The sequence below is a fragment of the Micropterus salmoides genome, unplaced genomic scaffold (genome assembly GCF_014851395.1).
Source record: "Micropterus salmoides isolate LMB-PRFRI ecotype aquatic unplaced genomic scaffold, ASM1485139v1 Ms_hic_scaffold_7, whole genome shotgun sequence".
Classification (NCBI taxonomy): domain Eukaryota; kingdom Metazoa; phylum Chordata; class Actinopteri; order Centrarchiformes; family Centrarchidae; genus Micropterus; species Micropterus salmoides.
The window spans coordinates 31368864-31387793 of record NW_024044459.1 but is presented as its reverse complement, the minus strand read 5'-3'; the positions used below and the strand labels follow the sequence as shown (position 1 = coordinate 31387793).

At 38.6% G+C, this 18930-nt stretch overlaps 1 protein-coding gene across 9 annotated transcripts in view; it reads right to left on the bottom strand.

Moving 5' to 3' along the window:
• Nucleotides 1-9466, bottom strand: part of pbx3b (pre-B-cell leukemia homeobox 3b) — a 58080-nt gene extending 48614 nt beyond the window's left edge. Inside the window, exons 1-2 of one of the 9 annotated variants that reach the window (XM_038704257.1) lie at nt 8097-9466; nt 7385-7464 (exon numbers count right to left, since the gene is read on the bottom strand). In XM_038704257.1, coding sequence (XP_038560185.1) covers nt 7385-7464; nt 8097-8344 — 328 coding nt within the window. In that variant the 5' untranslated portion in view covers nt 8345-9466. The remainder of the gene's footprint in view (nt 1-7384; nt 7465-8096) is intronic. The other 8 variants (XM_038704259.1, XM_038704258.1, XM_038704261.1 and 5 more) reach the window with 8 other exon arrangements.
• Between the last annotated feature and the right edge of the window lie 9464 nt (nt 9467-18930).

The window sequence follows — 18930 nt, the reverse complement described above, 5'->3', positions numbered from 1 at the left end:
GGAACTCGTTCACTGTTTTAAACTCATATCCTTGCACCCACATCATCTTCCTGAGCGCTGTGATGTAAAAAGTGCATGCTTAATACATATCAATCACTTTGACAGAGGAAATGCTTATTTGAGGAGCCAACATGAAGCAAACACGCCGTGTCAGCAGAATGTCCGTTGTCAAAACTTGCCATTTGAATTTTTCAACCATATTGTGCGGAGACAAACGTCCTTACAAATCCCTTACATTGCAATTTATATCATTTTAATGCACGCTTTCATTCTCCATTACGTAGAGAAGAAGTACCTGGGAGGGTGGAAACACATTAGAGAAAGTAAGAAATGAACAGAAGGGTCTGGGGATCTCTCTAGCAGACACAATTAAATATTCATGTGTCTCCTCCTAGGACACAACAGATACAGATCATTATCATGGCAACAGCACACCACCATTTTGTTCACACGTTTGGCTCTGGATCAATGTGTATAAAATTCCATATGAAGAGAAGACACCACCAGAACATCAGTTATCAACTCCATTATTAAAATTATAACTGTTTCTTTTGAATACAAATTGTCACTTTAAATGACCCTGTAAAAAAATATACCTGTAATTATCAGTGTGATATTCAGGCTATAAATGATTACAGTTGAAATTATGAGCACTGTGGGGATGTCTTTGCAGAGGTGCACATGTGTCTCTTTGAGCCACATGCCATGGGACAATACACTGCTTCACAATGTTAGTGAATCATTCCAAAATTCATTACAAGCGCTCAGTCCTTTCCCGCCTCCTGCTTGAGGAAAAAGCAAGAGAAGAATAGCAGTAATGTACTCTGGATGACCTCCACTTTCTAAAAAGAGGAGAAACCAGCCTTTTTTTTTTTTTGCTTTTCAATCCCCATCAAAGAGGAGCAAAAAAGGAGGGACAGCATTCCCTTGCTCGCCGTCATTAATCATAGCTTTCTGGGAGCAAGCGCATATTAATTTCTGTCATCCCAAACATCATTTGGTATTGTTATGCCACGGCTTAGTCCTCATTCACCAGCAGACGCCGACCGTTCCTCCTGGTTTGAGGAAAGACAGGGCCTGTGTGGCTGTGTTTCAGAGCAAGAGGCCTTTATCCCTGGGGCTCTGACACCAATTAAGCCATTTCACCGAGAGACGAAAACAGGGCCCGCCGTTTCGCTGTAACATGAGCCAGCACCAAGCTGCTGGCCCCTCGCCATCTTTCCATTACTTCAGGCATAAAAATGAACTTCAAGGACTTAAGAAAATAAAAAGATGGGAGCCAATGGTCATACTTTACTGACTGCTGACAAAATTAAAACATTTTCAGGTGTTTTGCACCAGTCAGCAGAAGTAGCAGGCCAGGTCTTTAGCTCTAATAACAATTAAATAAAATTATTTTAAATATATATTCAAATTCCCAGAAAATATCAAAACAATGTGATGGTGTTATGCCAAAACTGATAAGAAAAATGCTCAGTGTGCAGTTCCCTTTATGCCCCCCCCCCCCCCCCCCATAGTTGCCTTTTGGCAGGCAGCAGAGTGGAGCTTGTCTTAGGGCTAAAGCAGAATAATGCAAGGTTTGTTATGAATTAAATATTAGAAATCTTAACACAGCAGCCAATAAGAATTATTTGCCTTATTAAAGCAGCAGAAGACGCTGATTAAAATTTCATTGCATTGCAGTCTTTTTCCCATTTCTGCCTTCAATATATCATTTTAATGTATGAAACATGTGGAACAATGGCATATGGAACAATGGGAAGAGGGGCTTCATTTTCAACCTTGCAAATGAGGAAAAGACAGTTCAGACTCCTTTTTTTGTCTGTTTTTGGAAAACAATCTTGTGTAAAGAAAAGAAATGTAACAAAAATGTATCTTTTTTTGTTTTTAGTAACATGCTAGAGACTGCTGCAGTGTCAAAATATTGCAAATGCAATTTAAAGTGTGTACATTTACTGACCTCCAATTCCTTCATTACTTTATCTACAGAAATACATCACCTGTAGGAGTAGCACCTCCACACACAAACACACACACTACAAAACAAAAATATGTACATTTAACTGCCTTCAAAAATGTAAGTAACTGTATATCTATCACATCATTATCATTACTTGAGCAAAAGAAAAAATAGTGACAAAAGCAGGATTGTTTTCCGTGTTCTTGCACTCACAAATGATAGGTCATTTAGTTGTCCACATGTAATGTGTACAGAGCAAATGAGCATCATGGTGTCTATTGTCCCATGAGGAAAACTCTTCCCTGAAACACTAGAGCTAATGAAATAGGGACCTATAAATAGCAGAGTCATTACTGAGAGAGGACTTGCTTTGCACCAGTCTTTCACTCTAACCCTTTTTACACTAATAACCGGCTCTATGGCATTATATAGACTCCATCGAGTGACACGGTAATGAACATCATGACACAGGAGACTCAGGGAAAAGTTTTTTTTTTTCTTTTAAGCTGTAAATAAATAGAATTTATAGCTGAAAGTATATGCCCAGGGCCCTAACCATAACCATAACCCTAAATACATCGTAATAACACATTTGTGTCTCATAATCACAAGCACATTAAAAGTTGTGTTTCTTTAAAACTGGTTGATGGCTTTTTGATGACGAAGCATAATATTTTTTTTTTTTGCAATTATGCCTCATAAGATGAAAAGTGTGAAATATAATAACAAGTGTGTGTTGCTAGCATTAACTTTATCTAAAGCAGTGAAAACTCCATATTGCAACTTGTAAATAAGGAAAATTTGGTTTAACTATGTCTGGCATGTCAAAGGTCTTTTACTGTGACAAGAGTGCAGCCCCAGTGATGCATAAAAACAATCCTTGCTAACTCAAGCTGACAAGACAACAAGTTGTGTCGTTCACATATTTATTTTCCTAATTTCTTCAAATGAACCAAAACTGAATCTATATCTACACGGCAGCTTCTCCCTCTCAGCTTCAGGTTTATAATTTTACATTCAGCGACAGAAAGATGCCTCAAAAAGCAAAAGGGCACATGCAGAGAGTCTCCAAAAGCCATGCTCCTTCTGCTGTAAACTGATTTCAATCAATCCTTCCTTTTTGCTTCCAAAGCAGCCTCTGCTGGCTGCCACCGCCTGAAGATAACTATTTCACCACCTCTGTCATGCCTAATTAACAACTCAGATGTACAATTCAGAAATTTTGCAATTAACCTACTAAAATATTGTTGGAGGATGCTAATTGTTATGCCAGTTGCCATAAAGACTCATTTGCATAACGTATGTGCAAAAAACAATTATGAGCTGTTGATCGCGCAGGAGCCCGCAGAAAACGCTTGGAGCAATGAAGGGGGAGCGAGGGAGACGTTTGCAAGATGAGTGCTCGCGTGTGCAGATGGAGGGACAGCACTGGATCATCGTACAAAAAAACAGATTTGAGGAGCCGTACGTGCAGATACCAGGCTGCACCGGTGCAGAGACATCCATCTCCACAGCACAAAAGCATTTTCCCTTCCAAATGAAACTGATATGTATACACTCCCCCCCCCCTTTCCTCTTTGTCTGGTTCTCCTTCTTTTCATCTTTACTGATGGGGAAATGGAGGGTATTTGGGAGCTACTTAGATAATAGCCACATCTTCCCCGGTCCCCCTCATGCTTTAGAGGAGGAAGCACTAGTGGCCCTGCCATTGAGCCAGCCAGGAACCCAGCTGTGCGCGAGCTATTCGGCACAACACTATCTAGTCACTGCAGCCGCATCACTGGGGCTCTCTGAGACAAAAAGCAGCCAAAGTCAATTGTCTCTCCTGCTGAATAGCTTTCTGTTCTCTGTCATACATTTACAGGAGCTTTTTCAGCAAGAAGAAAACCCATAAGGTAGGAAAATAAAGTCAAATAAAACATATATTTTGTTCCCTGGCTTTTAAGAATTATTTAAATGTTTTAATTATATTAATAATTGCTATAATAATAATAATAATAATAATAATACATTTGTATTAATAATAATAACCCAATTGGAATGAGAGGGGTCATTAACTTTGTCAGGGAACATTGAAATTAATGTTCCCTGTAGATTTCAGAAATGCTTACCTCCTCAGTCCTAACTCTATTTACTCCAGGTAATGCTTTTAGTCAGCCTTGCATGTGGTTAATTACGGGCTCATCCTGAACTGTATTTAATTAACACAGTCTTTCCTAGCTGAACATTACATATATCGTAGACAAACCAATAAACATAAATGAAAGCATGTTTAGCAGTTTTCAGAAGCCAAATCAAACGTGCAACAAAACACCGACATTGGCTCGGACTGTGAATGCAGTCCCTCCCTAATCCACTGCTATAAACACTGGGTCGGCGCATTTATCAGCCTGAATCTGCCACAGTCTCTCTCTCTCCCTCCCTTACCTCTCCAGACCCCCTGTTTCTGAACCTGATGAGTCAAAGGTCAGGAAAACAACAAGTCAATACGCAGCCAAAAGAAGCGCCATGCAGCTGAGAGAGCTGTGGAGAGGGCTAAGCCTCTCTGTGGCACTCCGTGATTTAGCCTGTAATAGTTTTCTGTAATCTCTTTCTATTGATTAAACCTCACATCAAAGAGGAGTCTTGCTACAGAACCTCTCTTTTCCTGGTCAGAAATACCATATGGAGGTAATCTTTCACCTTTGTTATTCTTGCCGCTCCCGCTGCTGCTGCTGTGAACCTCTCTTCCAAGTATGAGAACAAGACAAGGGAGTAACCAGCAGGATAAAACAAACCCAGCACACAGGAATAACTGCAAAACCCATCTGAATCGCAGGCAATTTTCACTCAATGCATTCATTGTCTTCTCATGCAGCCTACAGGCAAAAAAGGTACAACATGAATGTACCCTTTGTCCGTAAACAGCTAGAAACATGAAGGAATAAAACATTTTAATTGCCATTTTTTATGTTTGTAAAAGAAAAACATCACACAATGAAGGACAAAGAACACCACTTTCCAACCGCATCTCACATTTAGCTTATCTAAATGCAAAACCAAGAAAATTTAGGGGAAAAAACCCTCCTGCTAAAAACACTCAATTTAGTGACAGGCAAATGACTTCATGCTGCCACTTAATCTCATTTCTTGCATAATGCTCACTAATTAGCATATCAAAGTGAATTAATACTTCTAGGGCATTAGCAATGCAGAAATATGCTGTAGCTCTACAATAACAGTTAGAAGAGTGCCAGAAACTTCTAAACAACCTGAAAAGTCTTCAGACTATCTTGCTTTTACTAGAAAATGCACTTCTTTACCTCTTATCTACAAAAAAAACAACAAATATCAAGCGTAAGATTGTTCTCACCACTTTGATTTTGTCAAAGACAAAATAATACTTTTAACATAAAGCTTTGAAGCTGAACCCTGGACTCACTATTCATCTGCACACTAGACAATACGCCTCGATAACATGATACATGTGCACAGTAATTACACTGATGATTCTTGGACCGCTTTCAAATTTATTATTAAAAGTAATTTTCAGCCAACAGTGGATCCCATGGCTAAAAGACAGCGGCCCCTGTGTGCCATCTGAACGGACATGAAAGGGCCAAGGAAGCCCTGTGAGTGATGCTGCAGCAGCCAGTGAAAGAATCACTGTGTGCTGGAAAAACAGGCCGGTCAACAAGGCCACTGGACCAGCTGAGCTCTGTCAATGGCTAAGAGGGGGAGGCTGTGACTCTAAACCACAGGTTAACCATGCACACACACACACACACACACACACACACGCTTGTTCTCCCTCTACTCCTCCGTGTCATGTCTTTCTCACACACACTTACTCCACAGTGCACATACACACTTTCACACACGTACATGTACATATCCTTTATGTAATTTTTATGTACTTTTTCATGCTACTCTGAGTGGCTTATTTGGACTTGACAGCTCAGTTCACAGCAGAGATATTCAAACTGGCAGCCGTCATACAACTTTTGGCAAACAAACTGATAAAACATCTGAGTGAAGAAACTTGCAGAGTAACCCTGACATTGGAGCAGAGTTTTAGTATGACTTAGATTTAAAAATAGAAAACACTGCTGGCATCTTGTATGATGTGTGATCTGCATGTGTTTCTTCTTCTTTATCTTTTTCATTGTCTAAACTCAACAGGCACACACACACACACACACACACACACACACACAGAGCTCCTCAGCTAGACTGTGGACCCTCTGCCTGCCCCTGTGGACACCACCTGTGTTGGGGAAGTTCATAAACTTTTATGATCTCTCCCAAGCCAGTTTCCTCATAAACCGCACAAAGGTCACAAATCTGACAGGGAATCAGGTTTGCTAAATTACAGCAAACCCAAAGCATTGTTTTCTTTAGATTATTATGTTTTCTTTGACTGAGAGATATACATAAATAGTGATGTAGTAGTACTTTGAGTAGTTTGAATATTTGAAGCATCAGTTCACTTTATTTCTAGTTTCAAGAACACATAAATATCAGGCATAATAAACACGGTGTTTAAAAAGATGTTATCACTAAAACTCAATTACGTCTTCATTTAAGAATTTAAAGTAATGCAGTTTATTATCTTTCCCACTAACAACTAACAGCAGTCTGTCTCTATGAAGGTGACTTTTAAAAATATACTACAGTAAAGTAGTAAGAAATGTTATAAGACACAAAAACATCAGCTATAATTCCAGCTCTCTTTCATACATGTGTCTATATGTGCACACACACACAGAAAGTTTTCCACCCTGCTCGTAGAAATCTGCAGAGTCGATGCTTAAATAGAGCAAATGCACAATATGCAACAAAAATTATTTTTTCACTTTCTTCTTCAAAATGACTTTTTTTATTAATTTTTTTTACCAGCTGATTCTATTATTTGCATTTTACCAGGATTAACTGTCCACATTTGCAAGAGGCAAATCTGCACTATCTCTACTTACTAACTCACTGACAGTACAATTATTTATTGAGAGTGTAGTTGCATTCATATGTTGAAAACATGGCAATAAGTAAGTTTAAAGCATGAATTAATTGTGATCTCAGCTATGTGGAGCATATGCTACGGGATTTCCCCATCCTGTTCAGTGCCAGTGTAGTGAGGGTGAAAGCTGGAGCGCGCATTCTGTTTAAATCCAAAGCAACCAGTGCTGGAAAAGATGCTCCTGCAGAAACAAGAGCATCTTGAATGAAAATCTACTTCTGCTATGATGACAGGACTGTTTCTGTGTGGCACAATGACACATTTTTTAAAAAAAGTGATTGATTTGTTTGGGCAGAGGTCCCTGCAAACTGCATGCAGGTTGCCATCGGATCACTGTGAAGTAAAAATGTCTGTGTGCTATTGTGTTGAGGCTACACTATTATTTTTCTTTCAATTCATATTATAATTTTCTTATACAAATATCTTACCTGTCTTTTCTTTGATTTCACAGAGAACGCTGAAGAGTGCTGGTTTCATTCTGTGACAGTTCAGTCCATGTTTCCTGTTTCAGTATAAGACAAGATAAAGTACTGAAATAAGTTCATAAGTTCACTGATAAATCACGTTAGATATTAACACATAAATAGATTTTTTAAGTTTAGTTGTCACTATGCCATGTCTTGCAATGTTCCAACCCATATATTTCTCAAAAGTTATCAGTTGCCACTTTACAGTAGTTTATGCTATATATATTTTTGTGATAAAAAACACAATAAGGTATCTCTTAATTAAGGTAGGCAAATAATAATGTTCCATTTTAAATATAAAGGCCAATGACAACTAATTTATATAGTGAGCCAAGTGACATGAATTTCATTATTTCAGCACCAGTTATAGTTTTGCAGATACACATTTGCTATAGGACATGTGTGCACACAAACTTTTTGAACAGCACAGGCTCATTCAGGTTCACGTTGGCTGGCAGTTTAAATAAATTGCTGTAGTTTTCTCAGTGACAACTTTCTCATGTGTTAAAGCTTTGCGAGGCAGAAAATACACCTCAGTGTAAGATTATCATTAAAACCTCTCCAGCCTATTGTTATGCATGGGGGAGTTAAGATAAGCGACGCATCTCAATAATCATGCGTTCAGTGTTTCGTGGGGGAGGGCGAAGTTAATAAAACATAGAAATCAACCAACTTTGCTTGCGCCTCGTCCAGACTTTGATCAGTTATGGTCATTATTTGATGGAGAATGTCACCAATGTCTTGTTTTCTTCCGTCTCCGTCTGTCCCATCGTGTCCATGTGGAGGCGGCAGTGCCATGCCTCCTTGTACCGAGTGGCCGGCCAGACTGACACCGCCGATGGACTGCATGATCCGGGCTTGATCGTCCATAGTAGCCGCTAAAGAGTCTGTGCACTGAGCCACACAAATTGAAAAACTCATATACGAAATCGGCTAAAACATATACCGCAGACAAGGAGGTTGCACGGTTGTGTGATTCTTCAGCGATGGGGAGCACACACGTTTTTCTTTAATAAAATGCCTAGCAGTGGTGTTTTAGCGTAAAATACTGTGTCCAAGTTCTCGCTGTCCTCTCGCTTTTTTTTTTACGCGCGGTCCAAAGTGCCAAAACGCTTGACTATGTTTGTAGAAAAATGCATAAATCTTTTTTCTTCTTCTTAACTCGTCTCTGTCAAAATTGACGGTCCATCGTATCCCGCACGAATCCTCATGCCAATCTGTCTTTTCTCTGGGATTTGACGGGTGGTGTAGACAGAAACGCTCCTTGGTGATCTCTCATTTATTAGCGCTCTTCGCGGGATTCCCGGCGCATTTCCTCTCCAAAAATGTCCAAATCCTCCCCGTGAAGCAACGGCAACAAAAATATCCAATGTGGAAACGTGTAAACAAATAAAAAATCTTGCAGGTGTTGCCAAATATAAATGTGCAGAAATGAAATGATTCCCTCGACAAGTGACAATATTAAAAATACACAATCTGCGGCATAGGGTGTCCAAATGTGACTATAAAAAATATGAAATGTAAAAAAAGTTGTGAGTTCTGTTTAGAAAAAAACAACCACGAGAAGAAATTAATGAGGATACAACGCTGTATAAAGGCGATGCGCAAAAAAATATCTTGCCCTGCTGAAATTTATGAGCTCCAGCCTCTGCCTGTGTGTGTTTTATGTTGTTTGATGGCAGCGGTAGTGAGCGATTGACAGTGTGCCAATGCCACTCACTCAGTGCAGACGTGTCAGAGCAGGGAACGGGGGTAGAAAAAAAATAAAAAATACAAAATACGAAATGATAATGCACGCTCCGCCCTGCAGAGGAGGGGTCTATATTCTTGTCACTTCTCGCCTGAACACCGAAAAACAAAATGTTAAGAGCTAGTACTTAGGATGGTGATTATAATGATGAAAGCACGGCAGAGTCCCCTCTCTCTTTCTTGCAGCAGCGGCAGCAGGGTATCCTCGTTTCCTCACGCGTGCACGTGCAGCTATGTGCATATTCTCTACCAACAATAAAGATTTAGTCCTGCAACAACACAGGCAAATACATAATGAGGGGTTTTATACAGTTTGATGTAGAACTGCATAGTCCCTTGCAAGCCTTGGTTCAAGCCAGGCAAGCAGTAGACATGTTTATATTATTGGAAAGTAAAGCTCCTCGACCAATCCCAGGCTAGAATGACGAAGACTGACGATCCGTGTGTCCTATTACTGGCAGATGCATGATGCCGAAAGCCCACCCACTTCATCCCTCCATCTTCGACACTGCTTGTACAAAAGGATGGGAACTTCTGATTGGTCGTTGCTACGAGTGACATCCATTGCACAAGCAGGCGGCGCTGCTCGGTGCTCCTCCGCAGTTGCTATGGTAGCAGACAAGTTGTTGAGCTGGATGCAAGGCAGCAAATATACTGTGCACCTCTACAATAAGCATCTAGATGTGGATGTATTAAGAAAGAGAAAATAATAAGGGGTTTTGTTTTTTGTGAATTTCATGATAACCATGCGGGAATAAAGAAAGAAAGGTCATAGACAGGCTGAATTTTCCTCAGTTTGGGCTTGACGGAGAGACAGCATGTTTTTCAAGGGAGGGTTTGTGCAATACAAGGCTTTGATGCTGAACTTTGACAGAAGGGGTTTGTTTTATATGGTTTTGATGATGACCATAAAGTCACAAAGTCAACATAAACAGTATTTAAAGACAATAAACCAGCTGCCACATCACTGTTTGCTCACATCAGATATTATCGGCCTATTCTTCAGTAACCTAGCCAAACTAACCATTGTGGATGTTATTTCTCACAAATATAGACATTAGAGAATCAGTAAATATATAAAAAAAAATGTCTAATAAGTAATTTAGAGTAAGACAATATTGGGACATCTTGTATATTTAGTATGTGTCTCTGAACTTTAGTAGGCCTATCCAATTAAGCTAGAGAGAGAGAAAGAGCCAGAGAGAGAGAGAGAGAGAGAGAGAATTTAAATCTCTGGTAATTGTCTGCCATACTTTCCACTTTTTTTGTTGTAAATTTCAGACTTATTTCTCTCTTTTTGAAGTTGACTGATGAGCCAAACCGAGATTGAAGTCCAGACAATTTCCATCCTCATGGACCACAGTTACTTCTGAGAAATCTAAACTGCTGGGAGAGAAACATCTTCAGTGTTCTCGCAGTCACCAGCAGCAGTGAGCACTTCACTCTTTCTGAGGAAGTTCTAAAACGAGGGTCTTGTTGGCGGTGGTGGTTTCATTCAGTCTGTTGATTAATGTTGTACACACAAAATGTTTATAACACACAAGTATGTGAGGTTTCCACTTTAGAAGTCACAACTGTATGTAGCGTAATTTTTTTTCATTTAGTGTTAATTTTGATTTTTTTACACAATAAAAAATACCATGAAAAAACACACAGACCACCATTGGGTCACCAGCAGTCTGTATTGTCTCTGTGCTGTATTTTATAATGGCTGCATTTGGGCCAGTTTTTTGTAATCTGCTTGACTGCTTTATAGCAAAAACATGAAAAAATACTTTTTTGGTCAAAACAGAGGAATACGGGGCCAAAAGTGGGAGGATTGTGATATTAGTCAAAAATATATATATTTGCAACACTGCATGTTCAACAAAATTAAAAAGTAAAAAGAAAACAAACACCTGCAAGGTGAAACTCAGATTAAGTGTAAATAGAATAATTTTCACACTGGTTTTATGGTAATAAAATACAGATGGACATATTCCCAAACTGTGAGAAATGTGGTTGATAATTAAATAAGATTTTACCAAATTCTATTAAATGGCAATATTTGTTACTCATTGTTAATAACATATTGCTTAGAATACTGAGTTAAGTTTACCCATTTCAGTAATATCCTGGTATGTGCTTAATCAGTCAGTACTACGTAGTAGATAGAGAAAATGGACTATCTTGTCTCAGGAAATTATTCCTCTTCATGAGTCAGAACTGAGTGAGTGGATAAATCTTCAAAAAAGGAAGCAACTTTTACTATCATTAGTTCAGCAGAAGTCTTGTTCCAGTGAGTCATTATTAAAAATAACTTTTGATGATCTTACTTGAAAATGAAGAGGATATCACCCTGCTGTTGCCTGTCTGAAATTCAATTTGCAGATCAAGAACTAGATGAGGACGAGTCAAAGATGTCCAAAAAAAGAGAGAAATGAATGCAGTAATTGAAGTACACTTCATTTTAAAAAAATCAGCATCATGTGTTAGGTTAAGGTGTTCAGTGTGTCATTAAAAAGACATTAGTGACATATCCATGGTTGTATGTGTTAGAAGAAATCTTAATATCACAAGATTTCAATATGTGAAAAATAAAATACAGATTCTCAGCAGTCTGTGTGGTTCTGCTCATTCATTTGACCTTGAAGTATCAGAGCAACACACTCTTGAGTTTAGTGAATGGGAGTCCCAGGACTACTGCATTTATCATTGAAATACTGAGCTGTCAAGTCACACTACATACCTGTCAAAAAGGGCTCAAAGGTACAGCTCCGGCTCCTCTCCTCTGTTGCAGTGCATGATTCTTCATTGCATTGCATAGCAGGCCTATTCACCGTTGTTTTCAGCCATATGTCAACATAATTCATTTCCGTATGTGACAGCTCCTTACAGTAAGACACTGTGGTGCTACTCGCTCACAAAACCTTGTTTACGTAACCAAGAGGTTGTGCTATACCCACTGTTTTCTGTACCCTTTGTTAAAATTCCTTAAATCACATGGCTGTAAAAATGTCCTTAAAAAACTGCAGGTCAGTTTCTTTGAAGAGAAATAAATACGTTTAATTTGACAAGTTGTTTCCACATGCACTGTGCATTAGGTTACATAAAAAGACAATATTTTCACAAGTGGGCTAAGCGAGGCATAGGAATTAGCACCTATGAGTGTAGAGACAACACTTTGTCATCATGCTTCTCACTGTGACATCTGAAAAGACCCACAGGTGCTGTAGAAAGTGACTGTGTTGTCATATTTCATTTAGGCATCCTTCTGCAAAGCTGTAATTGCCTAATTAGCTTGTTAATTAGGAGATTAGCATTTACTGATAGAGTGGCTTGCTCTGTTGTGATGAGAGTAATACAGATTAAGTGAGAAGTTATGGGTGCATGATTTCACAATTTTGCTGTCCACAAAAGGGGTCACAAATCATTAAAAGATTTGTGAAATTGCTGCGTGTTTTACATCTGAAGATGCTCGTCTTTTCTCAAAGCTTCCTTGTATCAGAATTGGTGTTGAAGACGGCAAATGAATGTTGGAGCCCGGTGAAGGCAGCCTGTCACACGACGGCAAGATACCTCCTGGTTTGAGAGTCGCCTGTATGGTCCCCTGTTGCTCGGAGATATTGGAGGAAATGACCGAGCAGACGGTGCCAGAGACATTATTAACCCAATTATGAACAGTCTTTGATTTGGTTTGGATACTTTATTCTTATTTATTTCCTGGTATTTTTTGCTAGTATGCATGCACTTCATCTTTATTACGGTTGCACACATGAAAGCAGATAGAGGTATCATGACTATTTGTAGAATGATGATCACGTTTTTGTATGTAAAATAATAATCTGTAAAGTAACTAGTAACTATAGCTGTCAAATACATTTAGTGGAGTAAAAAGTATAATATTTTCCTTTGACTTGAAGTGGCGTAAAAGTAGCAGCAGCAGAAATACACATACCTTTAAGATTGTACTTCAGTACAGTGCTTGGGTAAAGGTACATTGTTACAGCCTACTACAGACTGCAAGCACAGTAGTGCGCTTGAAAGGTAGATAACTATGTAGAAAATATTGCATCTGCTAATGACTGTTGTTAACTCCCCCTTGGTTATTAAATCATTTCAAGTGTTAGTGTGGGAGGTGAACTAATAAACTGTTAAGAATGTTAAATGCACAATTAGAGCGTTTAAACATCTCTAACATGTTTGTGGGACAGGAGTGAATTTAGCCAGTGACTTTGTAGTTTGTTCTGGACCAGCTGTAAAGAAATTAGGTGATAAACATTGAAAAGGAGAAGTCTCCTTTACTTAAACTGCTACAAACTAAATGGCCTTCATCAGTGCACTGCTCCTGCTGTAACTACTCCAGTGTACACTTCCATGTGTGTATAACTGCACAAATGCAAAGCAGCAAGTTCCTCAACCTTTAGTCAAAATTTTAATCCCAAGAGTGAAAAGTCTCATATCGAAGGAATCTGTTTCTTCAGGAAGTCAAGACAGATGTGAGAGATCAGGAGCAGGCAGTAATCAGGGGATGAAGGTGAGAGGTACACAGCTATACTGCTCACCACGATCAATCATACTATACTTGTCCTCCCTCGACTCTCTCGCTGTTACTGTCTCCACTGGATGCACTTCTCTCTTTGCTTAAAATTATTACACAGGCCATAAACCCAGAGAGGTGAGTGTCCTGCTAATGTGGGTACATGTAGTGGTTGCAGTAACCTTTAAGATTGGCTAGCGAGTGGTGGTGGCTTGGACACGGGCCATATCTCGTGGTCAATACCAGAGACACGGATTGACTTGAGGAGGCATTTTAAGGCCTTACATTTTAATTGTATTTCAGGCTGCTGCCCAAATTGATTCTCAAGCGCGTAATAAAATCAGACCTTGATTGCAGTACTGACATTGCAAAAATCCCATTCATTTGACGCATTTCTAAGAGACTTTATGTGACAAAAAGCATATCAACTGGATGTTCAATTAAATATTTGAATGTCAATTTATTTGGAGCATAAGTTACTTAATATTTTAAAGCCAATATTAAAATCTAAACTAAACTATGTGCCCATTTTGTAAATCTGTAGTCTTCACCGAACTGCAGCAGGTCTACAAAACATTGACTTTGAACTTAATCTCACTTACTTTATCTCCTTCATATATTTAATTGTAAAGATTTTAACATTAAATTTTACAACTTTTTTTCTCCTTTCAACATCAATTTGTCTGGTAATGAAGAGAAAATCTCAGAAGAGGTCAGAGTGTTGCGTGTCTAAATCACTGTGGCCAGACTGCCCTCAACTCAGCTTGAGTATTGACATTATGCCAGCTATGACACCATAACTCAGCCCACTGCGATGGTCATTTGATAAATGGTATCATAAATTGTTGACAAAACAATTTGTGATGTATTATGTTACCGATGGGTTGTACTGCTTATCAAATCAAGTAATCTGGCAGGGCTCTCCATTCATCAGCAAAATGCAAGCACTCACTGTAGATAGTGATGACTTTGTTGCTTTGTCGACATACAGTTCAAATGTAGTGCTGCTGGAAGCAGGGAGAGCAGCTAACATTTGAGTTTCATTATTTTTAAGAGGCTCTTATGGAGGTGCAGAGTTACTATCGACTAAAGAGTGTTGTATGAGAAGGACATTGTGCATTGTTCAGAAATTGCTTTTTTTTTTTAAACTGTCATTATTGAAAATCTTGATCAAATAAATGAAATAATTGCAAAGGGAGGGATATTTTACATGTTAGTCCAAAGTTAAAGTTTAACATTTTGCTTTCTTGCCAAGAGTTGGGCAAGGCAAAACAAGGCAAGTTTATTTGTAGTTCAACAACAAGGCAATTCAAAGTGCTTTACATGAGACACAAAAGACAATTTAAAAATTTCACATTTAAATAAAACCTAAACCTAAAATAAAATTTAAAAAAGAAGATGGTTGAAATAGAATAAAACAGATGAAATAAAATAATGAAAATTACAGTGCAGTGCAAGATATGAAAAGTATTCCCATATTGAAGTTAATAAAAGGCAGTGGCAAACACTCTTAAGTCCTGATTTAAAGTTGGAGTGGACCACAAGTTTTCTGGGATTCCGTTCCAGATATGAATGCTGCTTATCCATGTCTCATGCAAAATTTTGGCTCATACAATCATTCATTTGTTCAGTGCACCATCTCAGTGCTTATAACTAATTACCTCGTGATATCGTTAATATATATATAAATCTGCATAACTATCGGAGCATGTAGATGTCGAACAGAAAAGAGGCCTGAGAATGTAGCCTTGGAGAACGCCACATGTCATTTTTGTATGCTCAGGCATGTAACCGATCAACACAAAGTAGATCCTGTCCTTAAAAGAGGATTCATGCCAGTTTAGCACTGTGCCAGAAAGTCCAGCCCAATTTTTACAGCCTGTCTAGTAATATGTTATGACAGATTGTGTTGACTGTAGCACTGACTTCTAATAATATTAAAACTTTTCCACTGTCTGTGTTTAATACGGATGTCATTCACGACTGTAACAAGAGCAGTCTCTGTGCTGTGGTGACTGGAAAACATCAAAACAATTGTTTAGAGTCAGGAATGTGTTAAGCTGTTGGAAAATCGTCTTTACAACGATTTTACTGAAAAATGGGTGGTTTGATTTTGTTCATTAGTGAGGTGCTTTTTTTAAGTGTGGCTTCACAAGTGCAGTTTTCAGGGTCTGTGCTAAATAGTCTGAGAGTACAGAACTATTGTCTGCAGATCTGATGCCATCAGAGTATAAATACTTCAGAAAAAGTCTGTAGGGAGACTTTAGGCACCAGGAGGGGGACTTCAGTTTTCATAGTTGAAAGGATCAAATTATGTCATGCTAAATGACAGAATTTTGTTGGTGAAGAACGAGGCAAGGAGGCCAGCAACTGGTTAGCTTACAGTAGCTTAGCACAAAGACTGAAAACACAGTTGAAATGTTGTTAAGATATATTTTGTGAACTTTAGAGGTGCTGGTAAGTGATGTTTATTACCTCTGGACAGAGCCGGGCTAACTTTGTCCTTCTCTTTAGTCTTTGTGCTATGCTAAGTAAACCGACTACTGGCAGCTTAATTTTAGCTGTACAGATATAAGAGTGGTATTGTTCTTCCCATTTAACTCTCAGCATGAAAGTGAATAAGTGAAAATCTAAAACTGATTGTTTAAATTAAACATATTTTACACACATTTCTGCAGCAAACTCCAATGTGTTAGCTTAATATAAACAGCCTTTTTTTTTTCTTTTTTTTTTTTACAATTTGTTACAGATTCTTAAGCAGAACCTCGTATTTTATAAGCTTGAAATTTCCTTTTCAGACTAATAAGGAAGCACTTTTAATGTTTCATTTTGACATGCTGACACACATGTCAGGCAGTAGCTAAGACAGTTGTTTTTCCCCTTTCCAAACATTTGTCACCCTTTATTTCTCATGAAAACACCCAGATTGAAAATAATCCTATTGTACCTCCTGTAACAACTCAACAGTGAGTTCATTAATGTTGGAGTGCTGACAAGCTGTGGTGCGAATGTGACCATCCTCACCAAGCTGTCTTTTTTTCTCTTAAGTGTCCTATATGGAGAGCTCAAAGAAAAGGAAAAGGAAAACAATAAGAAAGCAAGAGAAAGATCAGGTACATCTCAGCAGTCAGTTTGGTTTGTGTAATCAGGAGCATTTTAATAAATGCTAAAAGCAACATTCTTTATTTTTAGCTTCAATGAAGTCACAAGATTACACTTTTTATTGTCAGCTTTCTTCAAACATCTCCAGGTGAACATGTCTGTCTGTGTCCCGTTTGTCTTGTTAGCAAGGCATTCATGTGAAACATACAATACAATATTTATGAAGTACACCACCATACAGCCCGTGTTACAGCCAATATTCTGTTGAAATATTTGATCTTAAAAGCCAATGCTCAATTGAAGCCTCATGCTCTTGATCAAAAAACAATGCTGTGTCTTTTCATCATGCCATTCTTTGCTGGAAGTCGCTTGTCCGTCCTTTCTCTGACAGTGCCATTTCTATTTGGCTGGCAGTGGGCGACCCCTGGGCTTCAAAGATACATTGAAGTTCTGCAAATAATCTGTCAAGCATGGAGGCCAATGACTATAACAACATCTGTCCACCACATCTCAACAAACCTATTCATGAATGCACCGTTTGTTGTTGACATGACGGGACATGTTTGTTGTCATCAGAGCATTTTAGCACAGAGAAGCCCTCCAACTCAACCGCTGCTTATTCCTTATCATTGTTTTAATGCAGTTTGTTGAGGAAAAGGGATTAGATGACCCACTGGTTTGTGACATTTAGTATCCACTATCTCACTGAGGAGGCGATGGGATTTATGAAATGGGTCATACACATGCACATGAGTCTTACTTAAGCCTCCCGTTAAAGCCACATGACCTTAAGAAAGAGGGAAACGTATCACCGGAAAATGCTAATGTGGTGCATTTGGTGCACATTAATTCTGTGCATGAATCCGATAATATTTCACTTCAGGAAAAATAAAAATGGAGCTTTAGAGTGATGCAATTTTTTCTCTATCTTAAACATTAAGGGAATCTGCTCTTTAGCAATTAGGACTACATGTAATTTGTTAACTGCTGATATCACCGTGGCTATAATTATTTTTCTTGTGATGAAATGTGAATTAGGGAAAAATTGCTGATTTGAGAGGTTTTCAGTGTGTCAGCGAGAGCATCTTGAAATTCTGTAATTATATTGTGTATGTGTGTGTCAGAAAGTTAGTGAGTGTGCTACCAGTAATGTGTTCAGGTTTTGTTTTATATGCACTATTAGATATGGTGTGGATTTTCCTCAGCAGCACCTGACTTGTTGATGTGGTTGATAAATTCGTTCCACATTTTATCTCAATTTTCTCCCACAGGTCGTAGCACTGATTTCCTGGGAAAGTGAACTGCACTAAGATCTCGTGGTTAATGCTTCTCTGGAGACTTTACCTCTGGCCTTCTGTGCAGATCAACTCAATTAGGCTTTTCACTTGTGTATTAAAACAGTTTGAAACGAAGAGGTCAGCTTTCATCATCTGACCCTGTGCCCTCAAAGAGGAAGATAACACAGAGTTCAAAGGTGTCATATTACAGCTCTAGGATTATAGTGAATTCTTGCAAATACGTGCACTTTCATTCTGCTCTAATTTGTTGCAAAGCTGTCCCTTAGATATTACATAAATACTAATTTATGTGCCCAGTAACATTTTGAGGGAAACATAATTGCTGTCAGTACTATGTTCAGTAGAGACATGTTCTTTTCAGTGAAGTAAATACGTGCTTGTACTGTATGGACCTTAACAAAAGCACTTTGGTTAAGGTAAGGAAAAGATGTTTAAAAGTAATGTGTCATGCATCTTGTGCTTCAAGTCAGTGCTGACGGTTAAAATATTTAACCAAGATCATGATCTTTTCCAGACCATAAAACTGCAATTCTTTTGCCACTTGGAGGCCCCTGGAAACAAGCTGTGAACACTGACCCATCACCTCATAAAGATGACACGGTGAACTTGTTAGTGAACACTTGGCTCATCCAGCAGACTCAGAGCAACTTTAGCGTACAGTGGGTTTTCTAGCGTGTAATATTTCTAAGAATCTAACTGATTTTAATGTTTGACAGCGTCAATATGATTGGCTGATAAAGATCATGGCAAAATCGGGCTGGTTAAACTGAAAGAGTAAATGCCCATAGTCACCTGATAATAAGAAGTAGGGAGCGAGAGAGAGCGTGAGGGAATGAATG